This window comes from Carettochelys insculpta, chromosome 15 (assembly GCF_033958435.1).
Source record: "Carettochelys insculpta isolate YL-2023 chromosome 15, ASM3395843v1, whole genome shotgun sequence".
NCBI classification, from domain to species: Eukaryota; Metazoa; Chordata; order Testudines; family Carettochelyidae; genus Carettochelys; species Carettochelys insculpta.
In genome coordinates, this window is record NC_134151.1 from 36,411,613 (window position 1) to 36,429,675 (window position 18,063).

Genomic DNA, 18,063 nt, shown 5'->3' on the forward strand with positions numbered 1-18,063 from the left:
AGGTAAAGCTGAAATATTGTTGATGTAAGGCCATTCCGCTTTCTTTTGATGCAGCTGCATTTCTGTCATATGACATAAAAGACATGAGAAAAACTCATACAAAATTTGGCAGTGGTAAAGTACTTTCCATAACTTTTGTAATATCTTTCTTTCTCACTGTTGTTCATAATCTCAGGGAAGAACCTAAGAATTCCATGGCCTTTGTTGAATCGTGTATTAATTAAGAGAGGTCAAGTTACCCAGTGCACTTAGTTACAGTGATGAAACAGAAGTGACATAAGCACAACCATAACTTCTGCAGTTTGAAATTGTTCTTTTATAAAGTTAAAGCTCATTTTTACTAGTCTGGTAACTGAAGAGTTAATGTCTTTTTGTTCTATATGTTGGACTCACCATGACTGGAAAGATAATATCAATGTACAGACACATTACAATAAGCAGTTTCATGTTAACATAGAATGTCACCTAACCATCTCCCTGTCTGTTGAGTAGAGATGACTAGCTTGAAAGGGCAGCTTTCATCTGTGTAAATGGTTTACTAGGGGGCATTGCAGATTGCTTGGAACAGAATTTTTTTTGCAGAAAATGGAGCTAAAAGGGTAATACAAGTAATTGTACTATGCAATGCCTTCCAGTGCTTTGCATGCTCTTCTGTACAGGAAAAAAACCCAACAAAAACAACTTTGTTTCGGTTTTTGACAGCTTCACTTGGGTACTTAGAAATAATAGCTAATAGGGGTTTTTTTTGTGTGTGTGTGTGCTTGTGTGTGTATTTCAGGATGGAATGGGGAACCTGAGAATCACAGAGAATGGTCTGAAGCTAGAAGGAGATTCAGAATTCTTGAAACCTCTCTACGCCAAAGAAATCCGCTCCAGACAAGTAAGTTTTCCAGAAAGGGGGAAAAACAATCACATTTCTGAACTGTAGACATTAGAAAGTATATCGGGAACAATGGTACCCAGATACTTCACAACTATAAAAGATCTTGGCTACGCGGTGCCAGGCTCATTCGGGGAATGAGAAAGTTGTGTATCTGTTGTGTAATGACATGTATTTTTGCATGAGGAGAAGGCAGGGTTGTGTGAAAAGCAGATAAGATGCTTCCATGACATCTAAGATTACAGATAGACATTTTTCCTCCTTTTGATATAGGACACAGATTAATAAGAAATCCTCAGTTCAGAATTCCCTACTTTTATATGGGTAGAGAGATGGCAGATGGATGTAAAATCCACATTGCAGTGTATCATGGATACTGCCTGAGAGCCGAGAGGTGAGATTGATACATGTGGGCCTGATTCAGCCATCATTAATCATCTTACACTCTTTCTTCCCAGGGCCTCAGTTCTGCAAGGTGCTGAAGACTCGGCTGTGTTTGTAATTAAATGTATCTAAAACTAACAGCAAACATGGGGAAATTACTAAAAGTCTAAATCAGGAGGACCCCATGTGTGATCTAAAATAACATTTTTACAGTAAAATTTAATTTACTGTCAGCTCTTTCTGGCCATCTTCATGCAACTCTGAATTACTGGATAGGTTATACACAGCTGCTGTTTCCTGTTAATACATCATGGAACTAGATAAATTCATGGAGGCTAGGTCCATCAATGGCTATTAGCCAGGATGGCCAGAGCTGCTGTCCAGAGCCTCTGTTTGTCAGAAGCTGGGAACGAGTGATAGGGGATGGATCAACTGATGATTATCAGTTCTGTTCATTCCTTCTGTGGCACATAACATTGAGCAAGACCAGAAGACAGAATATTGGGCCAGATGGACTTTTGGTCTGACCCAGTGTGTCTGTTCTTAGAGAAGGAATCATACATACATCCTGTTTCCTGTTCAGAAATGTTAATTTGAATTAGATGGCAACTTCCACGCTGATGACACAGGCAGATATTAACATCACTGTAGCTCTGCATTTCACTTGTCTTGTAGCAACTGGAACTTTTGGAGTAATCAGTGCAACATTCAATACAATATTTGATTTAATTACTGATAGTCGCAACCCGTAAGCTGTGTGCAATATCATCCAACTTTAGAAAGAAGCAAATGAAAAAAATATTGACATCTATAAATGTTTCCATGTGGACGTGAAATGAGTCATAGAACCTGATACATGTGTAACCCTTACATCAATGGCAGATGAGCACCAGAAGGGCCAGATTCAGTTCCTAGGGGATTATATCAATAATCTAACATAACTGGCTTGAGCTCCCACCCAGTTACCTGGGACAATCTCACCTTACCTGCTGGGTGCCTGTAAGGGCAATTCTTCCCCTCTGACAAGCACAGAGTCCAAGCTAGACACAGCTTGTTTAATAACAGTAGCTTAACATAAACTTACACAGCAATACAAAGGAAAGGAGAACCCCATTAGGCAAGGCACTGCCCACAGAGTCTGAGCAGCTGAGTCCCTTGTTGAGTGTTCTTTACTCACACACCCCCACTTATAGGGTGTACCTCTCACAGCACAATCTGGTACAACCCTGAATTCACAGGTACATCAGCATGGAGCTGCCTGCCCCACAGGGGCTAGAGCACCTGCCAGCCATTTATCTGCTGCTTCTGTCAGCCACCCCTGCCGTCCATTCGTCCACTGTGCTCCAGCGGTTGCTTCTGCTGGCCGTTTGTCTGCTCTTCTCTGCCAGCCAGCCTTGCTGGTTGCTTGTCCACTGCTGTGTGGGTTTGGCTCTAGGAAAAACTCTGAGATTCCAGCTCTCCATGGCTTCAGCTGCCAGTGATTTCAGCTATGGGCTAGCCACAAAATCTCAGTGTCCACCAGGGTGGATTCTCGCAAAATGACTACAGACCCCACCATTAGTCTGGGGTTTAGTTCTGTCTTTGAACAGTGAGGGGAAGAACTAGCAAAGCCAGACTTACGGCTGAATGACCAAAAGGCTCCCATCCAGCTGGTTCAACCAGTATCCCTTCCTCCACACTCTTTCACAGGGCTCTGCCGGGGGGAGCCCTGTGGGATCCATATCTTACACAGTGATGAAGATCACCCTGCATTCCCACGATAGTTTCAACCGTTGGTGATTTTCCACAATTCCTACACTGGGTGATAGCTTCATGTGTGACTTTAAAACAACAAGTTATTTACAACAGGCAAAACACCACTGCTTTTTCCTGCTACCCAGCAGCTTTTGCAAACAAGCAATTATGTATATATACGCACCCCATTTATATTTACATGTACACATCCAAACAACTCTTCCCATTTGCATCTTTAAAGAACATGTTCCTCAAATTCCTTCACATCATATAGTTCAATAAATATATTGAAGGAGTCACTAAATATATTTATTTTGTTATATTTTGGAAATAATATTTGATTTTCAGAGAACAAAGATCAAGATGCATTGATTGCTTCTGGGAAGCTTATTCTTTAGTCTTCATCATAGAATCCTAGGACAGGAAGGGAACTTAGGAGGTCATCTAGTTTGTCCCCCTGCCTAAAGCAGGATCAACCCCAACTAAATCATCCCAGCCAGGAATTTGTCAAGCCGGGACTTAATCTGTAGGAATGGAGATTCCACCACTTTTTTAGGTAAAGCATTCCAGTGCTTCACCGCCCTCCTGGTGAAATAGTTTTTCCTAGTATCCAACCTACACCTCTCCCTATGTAACTTCAGACCATTGCTTCTTGTTCTGCCATCTGTCACGACTGAGAACAACCTCTCGCCATCCTCTTTAAAGCCCCAACTTCAGGAAGCTGAAGGCTGCCATCAAATCATTCCTCATTCTTCTATTCTGCAAACTAAATATGCCCAGATCCCTCAGTCTCTCCTCATAGGTCAATGTGCTCCAGCCCCTAATAATTTTTGTTGCCCTTCGCTAGACCCGCTCCAATGTATCCACATTTTTTTTATACTGGGGGGCCCAGAACTGGGTGCATTACTCCAGATGAGGCCTCACCAGTGCCAAATAGAGGGGAATAATAACTTCTCTAGATCTGCTGGAGATCCTTCTCCTAATGCGCCCCAATATGCCTTTAGCCTTCTTGGCTACAAGAGCACACTGTTGAATCACATCCAGCCTCTCATCCATCACCATCCCCAGGTCTTTTTCTGCTGCACTGCTACTTAGCCAGTCGACATCCAGCTTGTAACAATGCTTGGAATTCTTCTGTCCCAAGTGCAGGACTCTGCACTTGTCCTTGTTGAACCTCATCGGAATTTTTTTGCTTAATCCTCCAATTTGTCAAGGTTGCTATGGACCCTATCCCTACCCTCCAACTTATCTACATCCCCCGCCACTGCCCCCCCAGCTTAGTGTCATCCACAAATTTGCTGAGGGTGCAATCCATCCCCTCATTCAGGTTATTAATAAAGATGTTGAACAATACTGGCCCTAGAACCGATCCTTGGGGCATCCTGCTTGAAACCGACCACCAACCAGACATCGAGCCATTGATCACTACCCGTTGGGCCCGATGGTCTAGCCAGTTTTGTATATACCCAATCCACACTTCCTTAACTTATGTGCAATAATGTTGTGGGAGACTCTATTGAAAGGTTTGCTAAAGTCAAAGTATATCACATGCACTGACTTCCCCATGTCCACTGAGCCAGCCTCATAGGAGCTAATCAGATTGGGCAGGTATGACTTGCCCTTGGTGAATCCATATTGACTACTCTTGGTAACTTTCCTCTCTTCCAAGTGCTTCAAAGTAGATTCCTTGAGGATCCCCTCCATGATTATTCTGGGGACTGATGTAAAGCTGACCAGTCCATAGTTCCCTGGGTAGTCCGTCCGTCCTTTTTTTTTTTTTTTTTTTTTTAAATATGGGCACTAGGTTTCCCTTTTTCCAGTCATTCAGGAAGCTGCCTGATCTCCACAAGTTTTCAAAGCTAATAGCCAAAGGCTATGCAATAACATCTGCCAATTCCCTCAATACTCTTGGATGCATTAAATCCAGACCCATGGATCTGCATGCATCTAGCTTTTCTAAATAGCTTTTAACATGTTTTTTCCCCACCAAGGGCTGCCCACGTCCTTCCCATACTGCATTGCCTACTGCCGTTGTCTGGGAGCTGACTTTGTCTGTGACAAGTGAGGCAAAAAAAAAGCATTGAGTACTTCAGCTTTACCCACAGCCTCTATCACCCAGGTTACTGCCCTCATCCAGTAACAGTTCCACAGGCAGGCAGTAGGCATCCTTCGATCCCGAGGGATCATGGGTTTGCGTCCCAGTTGGACTGATTCGAGCAGCGTCTTCTGTGGCTGTGCAATCCAATCTGGGAGTGGCAGTCCTTTCCTCAATGTGAGCGGCAGTAGGTAGATGTCGCTCTGGTATCACGGGCACGGATTTTCCTGAGGGCTCTCCTGTCTTCCGCTTCCTTCACCAAGGTAGTTTCATACATAGCAAGAGCTTCCTTCACTCCCTGTTTCCAGGCATGCCTGTCTGAGGCGAGCAAATGCCAGGTGTTCACACTGATAGAGAGAGCACTGAGGTCACACTTGCACGTGTCCTTGTAGCACAATTTAGGTCACCCTTTCGGCCTCTTTCCAGAGGCCAGTTCGCCGAAGAGGAGGTCCTTCGGTATTCGGCCATCTGTCATGCGTGAGACATGGCCCAGCCAGCGCATACGCCTCTGTTTGAGAAGGGTGAACATGGAGGCGGTGCCTGCCCTCTCAAGCACTGCGCTATTGGGGACCTTGTCCTGCCATGAGATACCGAGTATGCGCCTAAGGCAGCGCATGTGGAATGTGTTGAGCCGCTGCTCTTGTTTTGAGCACAAAGTCCATGTTTCACTGGTATACAGCAGTGTGCTCAAAACACAGGCTGTGTAGACCTGCACCTTGGTGAGTACGGTGAGCTTATTGTTAGCCCATACGCTCTTCATCAGCCTGGAGAACGTTGTGGTGGCTTTTCAATGCGCTTGTTGATCTCGCTATCAAGTGACAAGTTGTCCGAGATCGTCGAGCCTAGGTACGTGAACTCATGGACGACTTCCAGTTCGTAGTCTAGCACACTGATAGATGGCTCGTTAACCACGTTTTGGCCCATCATCTGGGTCTTCTTTAAGCTGATTGTGAGGCCAAATTCCATGCATGCATCCGCAAAGCGAGTTATGAGGGACTGCAGTTCCTGCTGAGTGAGAGCAGCAATAGCTGCATTGTCAGCAAAAAGGAACTCCCTTAGACGCTTCGTAAGCACCCTGGTCTTCGCTCTAAGCCTCGACAGTTTGAAGAGGTTGCCGTCCGTTCTCGTGTGGAGAGAGGTGCCCGCTGTAGCAATTCCGAAGGCATATTTGAGCAAAACTGCAAAGAAGATGCCGAACAGTGTTGGAGCCAGCACACACCCCTGCTTCACTCCACTGAGAATCTCAAAGGGTTCAGATGAGGATCCGTCGTGTACGACGGTCGCCTTCATGCCTTCATGGAAGGCCCTAATAATGCTGAGCAGAGCTGGGGGACAGCCAATCTTAGCCAGAATCGCGAACAGACCTTTTCTGCTGACGAGGTCAAATGCCCTGGTCAGGTCGATGAAGGCAATATACAGAGGTTTGTTCTGCTCCCTGCACTTTTCTTGTTGTTGCCTAACAGAGAAAACCATCTCTATGGTGGACCATTCAGCTCTGAACCCACACTGAGACTCAGGGTAGACTCTCTCCACAAGAACATAGAGCCTCTTCAGAACAACACATGAAAATAGCTTCCCCACGGTACTGAGAAGGGAGATGCCGTGATGCGCTAAAAGCACTCTCTTCTGGAAAAGGCCCAGGGAAAGACTGTATTCCCACAGAAATCCTCAAATGCACCAACGGTACCCTAGTTTCAGAGCTGCATGGAATAATACTTTGCCAATGCTGGAGAGAAGGCAGCATACCGCAAGATATGAGGGATGCTAACATCGTTACCGTCTACAAGAACAAGGGTGACAAAAGTGATTGTAACAGCTCCACACCTTTCCTGATAACCCTCTTATTGTTAACATGCCTGTAGAAACCCTTCTTGTTGCCCTTCACATTCCTTGCTAGCTGCAATTCCAGTTGTCCTTTCTCTTTCCTAATTACTCCCCGACATTCTCCAGCCATAGATGGAGCGCTGGGTTGAGCACTACTCCGAGCTGTAATCACGCGAGAATGTTGTGGTTGACGCAGCCCTCGATGCTGTCGAGCTCCTACCAGTAATGGACGAACTGGATCAAGAACCGAGTGTGGATGAACTGAAGACAGCCATCGACAGCATTGCAGCAGGAAAGGCCCCTGGTCAGGATGGTATACCACCAGAGGTAATCAAATGTGCCGCGGACACACTCCTGGAACCCCTGCATGAGCTGCTGTGCCTGTGCTGGAAAGAGGGTGAGGTTCCACAGGATATGCGTGACGCTAACATTGTAACGTTGTATAAGAACAAAGGAGACAGAAGCGACTGCAACAACTACCGTGGAATATCCCTCCTAAGCGTCACTGGTAAACTGTTCGCTCGCGTCATCCTTGGCAGACTGCAGAAGATTGCTGAGAGGGTGTACCCCGAATCGCAGTGTGGATTCCGTGCAGAGAGGTCTACCGTTGACATGGTCTTCTCTCTAAGGCAGCTGCAGGAGAAGTGCAGGGAGCAGAGAAACCCACTCTACATAGCCTTCATCGACCTGACCAAGGCCTTTGACTTGGTCAGCAGGGATGGTCTGTTCAAACTGCTCCACAAGATAGGCTGTCCTCCACGGTTACTCAAGATGATCCAGTCGTTCCACAAAAACATGAGAGGAACCATCCAATATGACGGCGCATTATCGGATGCTTTCAGAATGAGGAGCGGCGTCAAACAAGGATGCGTGCTTGCTCCGACATTGTTCGGGATCTTCTTCGCACTCCTCCTGAAGCATGCCTTTGGATCTTCAACAGAGGGCATCTTGCTGCACACAAGATCTGATGGGAAACTGTTTAACCTTGCAAGGCTGAGAGCTAAGACTAAGGTGCGAGAAGTCCTTATCAGAGACATGCTGTTCGCAGACGATGCTGCTGTAGTGTCTCACACAGAAGACCAGCTTCAAAAACTGCTGGATCAGTTCTCCAAAGCGTGCAAGGACTTTGGGCTTACCATCAGCCTAAAGAAGACAAATGTACTTGGTCAAGATGTTGCTGAATCCCCATCAATCAGCATTGACAACTATACGTTAGAGGTTGTCCACGAGTTCGTCTACCTTGGGTCCACCATCACTGACACCCTGTCGTTGGACACTGAGCTAAATAGGAGGATCGGAAAAGCGGCCACAACTCTGTCCAGACTCAGCAAGAGAGTGTGGAATAACAACAAGCTGTACACTCACACCAAAATGCAAGTCTACAGAGCCTGCATCCTCAGCACCCTCCTTTATGGCAGCGAGACTTGGACCCTGTATGCCCGCCAGGAAAAGAGGCTGAACGTCTTCCACTTGCGCTGCCTCAGGCGCATCCTTGGAATATCATGGAAGGACAGAGTTACCAACACAGCCGTCCTCGAGCAAGCTGGAATCCCAACCATGCACACCCTCCTCAGGCAGCGTCGGGTCCGCTGGCTTGGCCACGTCCACAGGATGAACGATGGAAGGATTCCAAAAGACATCATGTATGGTGAGCTAGCCTCTGGCAAAAGACCCCCCGGACGCCCCCAGTTGTGTTACAAAGATGTCTGCAAGAGAGACCTCAGAGAGGTAGACATCGAGCTGGACAACTGGGAAGAACTAGCAGATGACCGCGGCAGATGGAGGCAGGGGTTACACAAGGGCCTTCAGAAGGGCGAGTTGAAGATCAGACAGCTAGCAGAGGAGAAGCGAGCACACAGAAAGCACAATAAGGACTTGCCAGACACCCACTACATCTGCAAGAGATGCAGCAAGGACTGTCACTCTCGTGTGGGTCTTTATAGTCACAATAGACGCTGTAAATGAAGTCTTCAATCGAAACTTTAAAGGGCACGATCCATGGTCTGTGCAGACTGAAGGATGCCTACTACTACCATATTTATACTCCTCCTTAGTCATCTGTCCAAGTTTCCACTTTTTATATGCATCCGTTCTGAGTTTAAGCTCACCAAGGATTTCACTGGTAAGCCAAGTGAGTTGTCTACCATATTTGCCTTTCTTACTGCGCATCAGGATGGTTTGTTCCTGTGCCTTCAGTAAGACACCTTTAAAATACTGTCAATTCTCCTGAACTCTGTTCCCCTTCATATTAGTTTCCCAGGGGATCCTGCCCATCAGTTCTCTCAGGGAGTCAAAGGCTGCTCTTCTGAAATCAAAGGTCTGTATTTTAGTCCTCACCTTTCTTCCTTTTGTTAGAATCCTAAAATGTACCATCTCATGATCACTGCAGCTGAGGTTGCCACCCACTTCTACTTTGCCCACTAGTTCTTCCCCATTTTTGAGCATCATTTCAAGCTGCGCACAGCCCCTGGTCGGTTCCTTCAGCACTTGTACTAGGAAGTTCTCCCCAACATTCTCCAGACGCTTCCTGGATTGTCTGTGTGCTGCTGTATTGGTCTCCCAACAAATGTCTGGGTGATTAAAGTCTCCCATGAGAACCAGGACCTGTGATCTGGAAACTTCTCTTAATTGTCTGAAGAACACAGTTTTCAATGTAGCTGTGAAAGTGATCTTAGTCAGCCAGCTCTCCAGCAGACAGGGCACCCCTCTGCCGCTAACTGACTCCTGGACCCAGCAAACAGACTGCAGTACCACTGTAGGATCTGTGGAAATCTGGTGGGGGGGGAGGGGCAGCAGGGAGGAAAGCAGGATATACATCTGCCTGCTACATTGTCTTCTGCACAGCTTAACCTCTTCCACATCAGGGCAATAAGTAGACAGCTGGGGCTTGTGCCAACCTGACGCTTCTTGCAGTTCACATCGCTGCTTCATTAATTGCCTCGGTCTGCCATGTTTCAAGGTAGTGTCAGGTTTCAGCAAAAACAAAAAGTCCAGGAGCGTAAGCTTTCGTGAGTTGCAGTTCACTTCATCAGATGCATGAAGTTGAAAGAAGAAGAAACAGGTGGGAGGGATACAGGGATGGGAGTGTTTAAGGTGCTACAGGACTGCTTGTTTTTTGTGGCGCTTCTGACTAACACTGAGAGCTAATTCAATCAGAGTGGATATGGAAGAGAAGGTGAGAATACCTAAAGAGGAAAATTACTTATTGTAATGTGAGAGCCATTCCCAGTACCTAATCTGACCCATTCTGATGGTGTCAAATTTGCATGTGAATTCAAGATCAGCAATTTCACATTGCAGCCTATTTTTGAGCTTCTGAGTCTGTAACTGTGTTTCCAGGGAGGTTAAAAGCTTCTCCCACTGATTTTTGCCCATTTATTGTGTTGCCTAGAGACAGTCCAGTTTGTCCAATGTACATGGCAGAGTGGCGTTGGCGTACGATGGCATATATCACTCTAGTGGAGGTAAAGGTGAAGGAGCCTTTGATAGTGCAGCTGATGTGGTTAAGTTCTATGATGGAGTCACTGGGGTAGATGTGCAGACAGAGTTGGCAACGGGGTTTGTTGCAAAGCTTCTGCTAAAATAATACTGTTAGTCTATAAGTTGCCACTGGACTCTCTGTTGTTTTTTCAGTCTGTCTTGTATGTGCTTCTGGTTGCCTGCTGTCTACCTCTCTTTTTTCTTGTCTTGTAAACACTGAGGACGAAAAGGTGATAAATTCTCTGAAAATATTTGCTTTATGTGAGCTAGCTGAACCTTAGCGGAATGCTAAATTCTAACTCCACAGCTTGACTGCAGAAAGTTGCAATCATCTTCCCATCTGCACTTGCTTCTCATGGTGGGTCGACATGGCTTTCTAATCCAAATTAATATTGTAGTGTTTACAAATGTGTCTTTTTGGTTCTGAAGGAGGTATGTCTCATAACAGGTGCATGTCACTGTTTAATTCCACTTTACTCTTTATGAATGTGCAATTTAAACTTTGTGATAGGTATGGCTACAGAGCAAATAATGCTAGTCAGTACCGGTATTCCCTCTAATTTTTCATCCAGAGAGAGACTAAATTTTATTATGTGCACCAAGGCATGTACAGATGTGTATCAGCACTAGAAACACCTGCTGATGGTTGTGGGCAGCACCTGAATCTCTCCTGGGTGAAGGCCCAAGTGCTCAGCTTATAGGAAACAGTGGTCAATATGTGAATTATGGAATTGAAACCAAATATATACATTGGGAGACAAGTTGCATGCAAAAGAATGATTTATCAGCTGTGGAAGCTTCCTTCATGGTTTGTATCATTTAAATATTTGCCTAAGGAAGAGTTTTTGCTAATGAAAACAGACTCATTAGTGGCAGCAGAAAATGCATGAAACCACGTTGTTTGCAGTTGCGATTTGTTATTGTATTGACAATACCTGATTAAACTCTAGCAGAAAAAGATAAACATTGTCAGCTCCAATCCTACAATTAGCTCTGCCACTGCGGACTCCGGCACCATGCAGATTCCTATTGCAGGATCAGGATCAGGCCCAGCTATTAATGTAAGGTCTCTTCGGTTTTCGCCTGAAGTCAGTAGGAGTTTTGACAACATTATTTTGGACAGCCCTGACTCTGCAAGATACTCTGAATGGACATACCTCCATGCAAGTGAACAGGACCACACTTGGGTAGAGCAGAATTTCCCCACTAAACACCTTGCGGGGGGAGGACCCAGCACTGTGGTCCAGGTAGCTCCACCGCCTCTGCCTTTGGCCACACCCTTTCTGGGAGTGCGGAGCTGGGCCCCTCCCGCTTTGCCCCAGGGCCCATGGGCCGCGTTGCAGAAAACACACCACATTACATACCAAACACCCTTACGTATTGCCCTGAGACATAGACGTCGCAAACCTAAAAACAAAAGCAGAAAAATTGCATTAAAAGGGCTAAAGCTTTGCTGAAACGAAGTTTCAAGGAACCTGCCTGTTAACTGCTCCTCTCAAACGAGAGGCATGAAACTTTCATGTGTTAAACTTCTAGTCCAATCAAAGCAATGGCAGATTGAGAGCATCTCTCTTTATATATATCACTGCTTTCCAGTGCTCTTACATGCGCTTTTCAGCAGAAGTTTGTCTGACTTTAAAAAGTAAACAGATGGTTCACACAATTGTCCACAATAAATTACAACTGTTAGAAAGACCATTACATTTTCAGAGCAACAGTGAATCTGGGCTGCAGATGGGCTTATAGATGACCCTGCCAATGTTTAATAATCTCCATAATTTATGTGCAAGGAAAGAAGTGAAAAGATGCCTAAATGTGCTTTCTTGGCTAAGTACAAATCACTTTTATTTACTTAGGCAATACTTCATGGTCCAGTTAACTTCTTAATTAAAGGCAGCAAGATGCTCTTGCTTCACGCAAGTGGCATGAAAAATAATGTTTAGCGTGCAGTACGTTCAGCTGGGAGTTTAAGATGCCTTGCTCACTTCTGGGAACTCTGATGCATCTATCGTTTTCCTTTAAAACGAGGCTAAAGGACGCACCCATCACTGCAGCACAATTAGTGCTAGTGTCTTAACAGCAGCACTAAGCCAATCTCAGAGTTCTCATGACTGCACATGATGCTCTGATGCCTAGTAATATACTGGCAATATTTCATGAAGGCGATCCCACAAGCATGGCTCCTGTGAGGTTATATCTACCTTATGTGGCAGATTGACCAGGTCACAGTCGATTTTCCAGGGTTCGATTTCATGAACCTGGTAGGGACGCATGAAATCATACTGTCTAGGGTTGACAGTTGACCCCTGTACTCCTCACTCTTACAAGGAGTAAGGGAGGTCAGTGGGAGAGTTTCACCCATCAGCCTCCTGCAGTGAGGACGGCCAGGTAAGTCAATTGTAGATAATTCGATTCTAGTTATGCAATAGCCATCGCTAGAATTGTGTGTCTACAATTGACTTTAATGCCTAATGTAAACCTAGCCTGAGTCATGATAAATTACATACATCAGTGCTGTGGGGAAGTGACGGACCATGCTCAGATGCCATTTCAGCAGCAGGACCTCAACTGTGGGACACCTTTCAAGAGCAAAAAGACTGAACTCACCCACTCACAATAAAAGGCCAGGGTCTATCAGGTAGCCAGTTAACATCTCCCTTGCTCTAAAACCACCACAGCTGCTCCGGCTTCAGTGTAAATTAGAGTGGTGTAAACTACCCCCTTCTATCCATAGAGACAGAGAGAGATTCATAGAGAGAGAAAAACATTCGCCCATGTGGTCAAGGGTGGAACTGGCACATCTGCACTGAGATCATGAGACTGCAGCTACACTGATCACGAGTCTGGTCCCAAAAGCTCTACTACATATGATAACACTTGATTTATTGTGTAATTATGCTAGTAGATGAAGTTGCACTGAAATGTCACTCTCTGTCTTTTGCTATACTTCATCTCTATAAATAATCATCATCTGAAAGTCTGCTGAGCAATAAATAAAACCGTTAGCTAAGCTAACAGGCCGCAAATTTTGGATGTTTACTAAAACACAAGAAAATGTTACACATTAACATAGTCCTGGCACGTTTTATTATTTACTGTTTTTTAAAGCTTTTGTCTCTTACACTTTGCATTTTAAAAACCACATTCTGCACCCATGAAAATCCAGCAATTCCATGGTAATGGAGTTATTACTGATTTTCAGAGATGTAACTAGGGGCTGAGTTTGGCACTTAGTTTTTACTGTATTTCTCAAGCCCAGTAATTGGTAATACATTTCATTTTGCAAAAATGCCCTGGTTGGATAAGAAACAAGCTACTGCCAGTTTATGGAGGATTATAGTTCTGGTAATTTAGAGATAATTGCATATATTCCAAAAGATTCACCTTCTTCAGCAATCTTGCTTGGATATGAGGAATGGAATTCAGTCGGGACATAGGAACACATTTCACTGAAACCAGCACTGCACCTGCTGACCATTGGATCTGAATGTGGTCTGACAGTCGGACAGATTTAGATAAATTTTGCACTGGCGAAAACCCACACAACTCCCCTGGGAAGGCAGAGCTGTGCATGGGGCATAGTTCTGTATGGAGTGTGAGACTGATCCACAGCTCCCTGAAGTCAGTGGAAAGATGTTCAGGCCCCTGGAGTCATAGTAGAAGTATTCTGAAGACAACAACAAAGTATTGGAAGGAGGGAAAAGTCTTCTGGGTAAGTAACTTTCACACCAGATTTATTTTAGCTCTTGTGTGGCCTCCATAAAACCACCAACCCTAGCATGGGGTCTGGTGTCACAGGCCCAGCTAAGGTATCTCTGTCCCTCCACCCTACTGAAATTTAGATTAAGATGAACCAGTCCTCTTGATGCACAGTAAGAAAAGCAAATATGGCAGGCAACCGGCTTGGCTTACAAGGGAAATCTTTGGTGATCTTAAACTCAGAAAGGATGCGTAGAAGAAGTGGAAACTTGGACACATGACTAAAAATGGGTGCATTAGGAGAAGCGTTTCCAGCAGATCTAGAGAGGGTATTGTTCCCCTCTATTTGGTAGTAGTGAGACCTCATCTGGAGTATTGTGTTCCGTTCTGGAGCCCCTTGTGTAGAAAGGATGTGGACGCATTGAAGCAGCTTCAGCGGAGGGCAAGAGAAACTATTAGGGGGCTGGAGCAGGTGACCTATGAGAAGAGGCTGAGGGATTTGGGCTTATTTAGTTTGCAGAATAGAAGAGTGAGGGATAATTTGATGTCAGCATTCAACTTCCTGAAAGGGGGCTCTAACGAGGATGGAGAGAGGCTGTTCTCAGTGGTGACAGATGGCAGAACAAGAAGCAATGGTCTGAAGTTACATAGGGAGAGGTGTAGGTTGGATATTAGGAAGAACTGTTTGTTTCACCAGAAAGGAGGTGAAGCACTGGAATGTATTACTGAGAGAGGCTGTGGCATTTCCATCCCTAGAGGTTTTTAAGTCCTGGCTTGACAACATGCTGGCTGGGATAATGTAGTTCGGGTTGATCCTGCTTTAGGCTGGGGGCTGGACTAGATGACCTCCTGAGGTCCCTTCCAGCCCTAGGATTCTCTGTTTCTATGATTCTAAGTGTGCACCAGAGCTGGCTAAAACATTTCAAAATTTGATTTTTTTCAATGGAATTTTGGCTTTTGGCTGAAGAAATACCTTTGCATTGAACTTAAGCTTTCGTTTTGTTTTGTTTAATTTCCCCGATTCTCCTTCTCACGTCTGTTCAACTGCTGCAGTGACCGAGCCATCCCTGGTATGAGCTCAGGGAAAAAGAGACCCCTTATGTAACTTTGTGCATCTTTTCAGTGCTGCATCAGTCCCCAGAAAAGAAATAACTTTTTTCTGAAATAACTTCACAGGTTACATACATTTTAAGTATCGGAGGGGTAGCCGTGTTAGTCTGGATCTGTAGCAGCAACGAAGGGTCCTGTGGCACCTTATAGACTAACAGAAAAGTTTAGAGCATGAGCTTTCGTGAGTTAACTCACTTCTACATTTTAAGTAAAGTCTCACTGACGTATTTTGAAAAGAATTCCATTAAATGTTGCTAACATGTCATAAGCTCCCTTAAATGGAAGGGTAATGGCTCATAACATTTGTAAGCTTTTTAATTTCATGCAATATGAGCAGCATAATCAGCTCCTATTAAAGTCAATCAAGTGTGCCAGGTTGGTCTACCTGTCTTGCCTTTTGTCTGTATTTTCATAGTGGGCACACCTCTAAACAAACACTCAGAACAATGGGTTTGTACTTCTGTTGTGCTAACAATAGTGTGTATGCAACAAGGAAACACTTGCTGTGACCACCGCAGAAGTATCTGAATTCACAAGTTGAATAAACATTCTAGTCAGTGCCTTCTCTCCAGTGAAGAACATTTATTCAACCCCATGGATTTAGGCAGGCTTCATTAGCATCCTCAAAAGTCAAACATCAGGGATGAGGAGACCAGAGCAAAATTTCTTACACGACCTCCACAATTTTGCAGATTCATTTCCTCCCAGTATAGCGAAATAAAATAACCTCTCACCACCTCCTAAGGGTCTCTGATGCTAAGGTAGGACTAGATGCTAACTGCTTCATGGATTTTTGCATTGCATCTCAGTAAGTGTTTCCTCTATTTTTTCCATCCCTGGGCAGAATAAATTTTATGTGCACCCAGGCATGTGCAGGTGTGCACCACCAATGAAAACACATTGTGGCCACTCTAGGTGGCTGTGAGAGCTCTGCTAATTGGCTGGGCAGCACCTGATTCTCTCCTGAGCGGCCGCCAACATGTTCATCTTACAGGGAACAGTGATCTCAACCTCAGCCCAGTAAATGTCTCAATAGGTTTGCTACTGAGCCTCCACCAGGGCAGAGACATTAGCTGTGTGGAAGCATGTGAGGGTTTAGTTCCTCCTCAGCTAAGTTGAAAACCCAAGCTGCATCGAGTTGCCATTTGAGTTGTGTGTCCTGAGACACAATAAGGATTCTGAAGAGTAAATATTTATTTGATTTAATATAGGCCTACCAAAAAAGGACATAAATGATTTCTTTTTTCAGTCAAATGAGAAGGTTGCTGAATGGAATGAATCCTCTTTCAGTGTCTGCTTTGGACTTCATTTTAATGCCTTACAATTCAGTTCATGCTACCGTCATAACCCCTTTCTAAATCAACTGGCAGAGTGCCATGCATGTCACTTTTCTCTGCTATTTTTTCATTCCTTTTCCTTAGCAAATTTGTAGGGGCAGTCCATCAGTACGGCTCTGTCTGGTTTTGTTCTTCTATCTCCTATCAACAGCTATTTATTTCCCTTACTATGATTTCTCTGTAGCTAGGACAGATGGGTAGGTAGGTTCCCCTGTTGCTTGATTAGTTGCATTGAGTGGAGTGACTACTGAGAGAGACATTGGATTGGCTCTTGGGTAGAGACAGAACAGTACCAAACCCTTGGATCTTATACTCTGGGAATGAATTGTGAAACCAGATTCCGCGTTTGTAGCTTGGCTCCATCTCACCAAAGCATAGATTCACTGGGAAGCGCGCCTTACCAAGAAGTGAGTCAGACTCAGAGCTACTCAGGGGCCAGCCCGAGCTGCTGCAATCTGCCGTATTTCTTTCTCTGAAGGGCAAAGCCCCTGAGTTTAAGGATTTATTAAGTCCAGACATCTCCATTGGCAAACAGGGCTCTGGTGGCTTTGAATACATTAGAATATAAAGATAGCCCCTGTATTGCTTAACATTAAAGGACGGTGGAGCTTTGTGGAATGTGGACAGATTGAAGTTAGACATGTAGACAAAAGGAAACAGGGACCGAGATTAGATAGAAATAGAATCATGTTTTCTATGGATTTTCCTTAGGTTATTGTATTTTAAAAGCTGTCAGAGCAGAGCCTCATCCTCTCCTTCTAGAGGACAAAGATTGGTTGTCCCCCCACAAACCCCAGCAATTCTTTGTGTCAGAACTGTCTCACTAAAAGTTGCACCTTTTACAAAACGAGGTAGGTGATTCAGTGAATTGCTCTGTCATTACCGGATGCAGGCAAATGTGGCTGGACTCTCAGATGGTTCAGTGCTTTCCTTTGTAACAGGAAAAGAGTATCAGGCTTTGTTCTGACTCTCGTTATCAAGTGCTTTGCCAGCAATAAAAATTACACAGGTCTGGCTGCTCCCTGGGGGATAGAAATCAGAGCTCAGAAGTGAGGAATGTAATTAGGATAAAATAAGAACCATCCTGAGCTTTGCACTGCTTTGAACAAACCCTTTGAGATGCATGGAAAAGTTTGACTAGCTGTACTGGAAAGAGAAGGCACCGTTCTGTGTCCCTCGAGATATCCTAGTCCTGGCTGGAACTCTGCCGTTTTCAGTGTCAGCCAATGGGCTGCATCTCAGAGTCTCCAGACAGCTGACAGAGTATACTTGGCTTTTCTGCCTTGGTGTCTGGAAGGAACGCTGTTCTGTGCTGGGTTTAGAGGAACAGTGCTATAACGCAATAGGCCGCCTCCGGTTGGCGCATTACTGTGCTCCAGCACCAGACTGTGGGTCTGGGTGGAACGAGAAAGGAGCCCATAACCAGGGCTGCAAATGATTCAGCGATTTAGGCCCCTCTGCCATTATACCCTTGAGCAGGTGCATAATTTACACATATGTGTAGCTTCATAGAATCAGAG

General features: G+C 44.9%; 1 protein-coding gene across 6 annotated transcripts in view; it reads left to right on the forward strand.

The window, feature by feature from the left end:
* The window catches only part of SGCD (sarcoglycan delta), a 626,611-nt gene that overhangs the window by 475,090 nt on the left and 133,458 nt on the right, over positions 1–18,063 (forward strand). For all 6 annotated transcript variants that reach the window (XM_075009828.1, XM_075009824.1, XM_075009826.1 and 3 more), the window contains one exon: positions 779–880. In XM_075009828.1, coding sequence (XP_074865929.1) covers positions 779–880 — 102 coding nt within the window. The remainder of the gene's footprint in view (positions 1–778; positions 881–18,063) is intronic.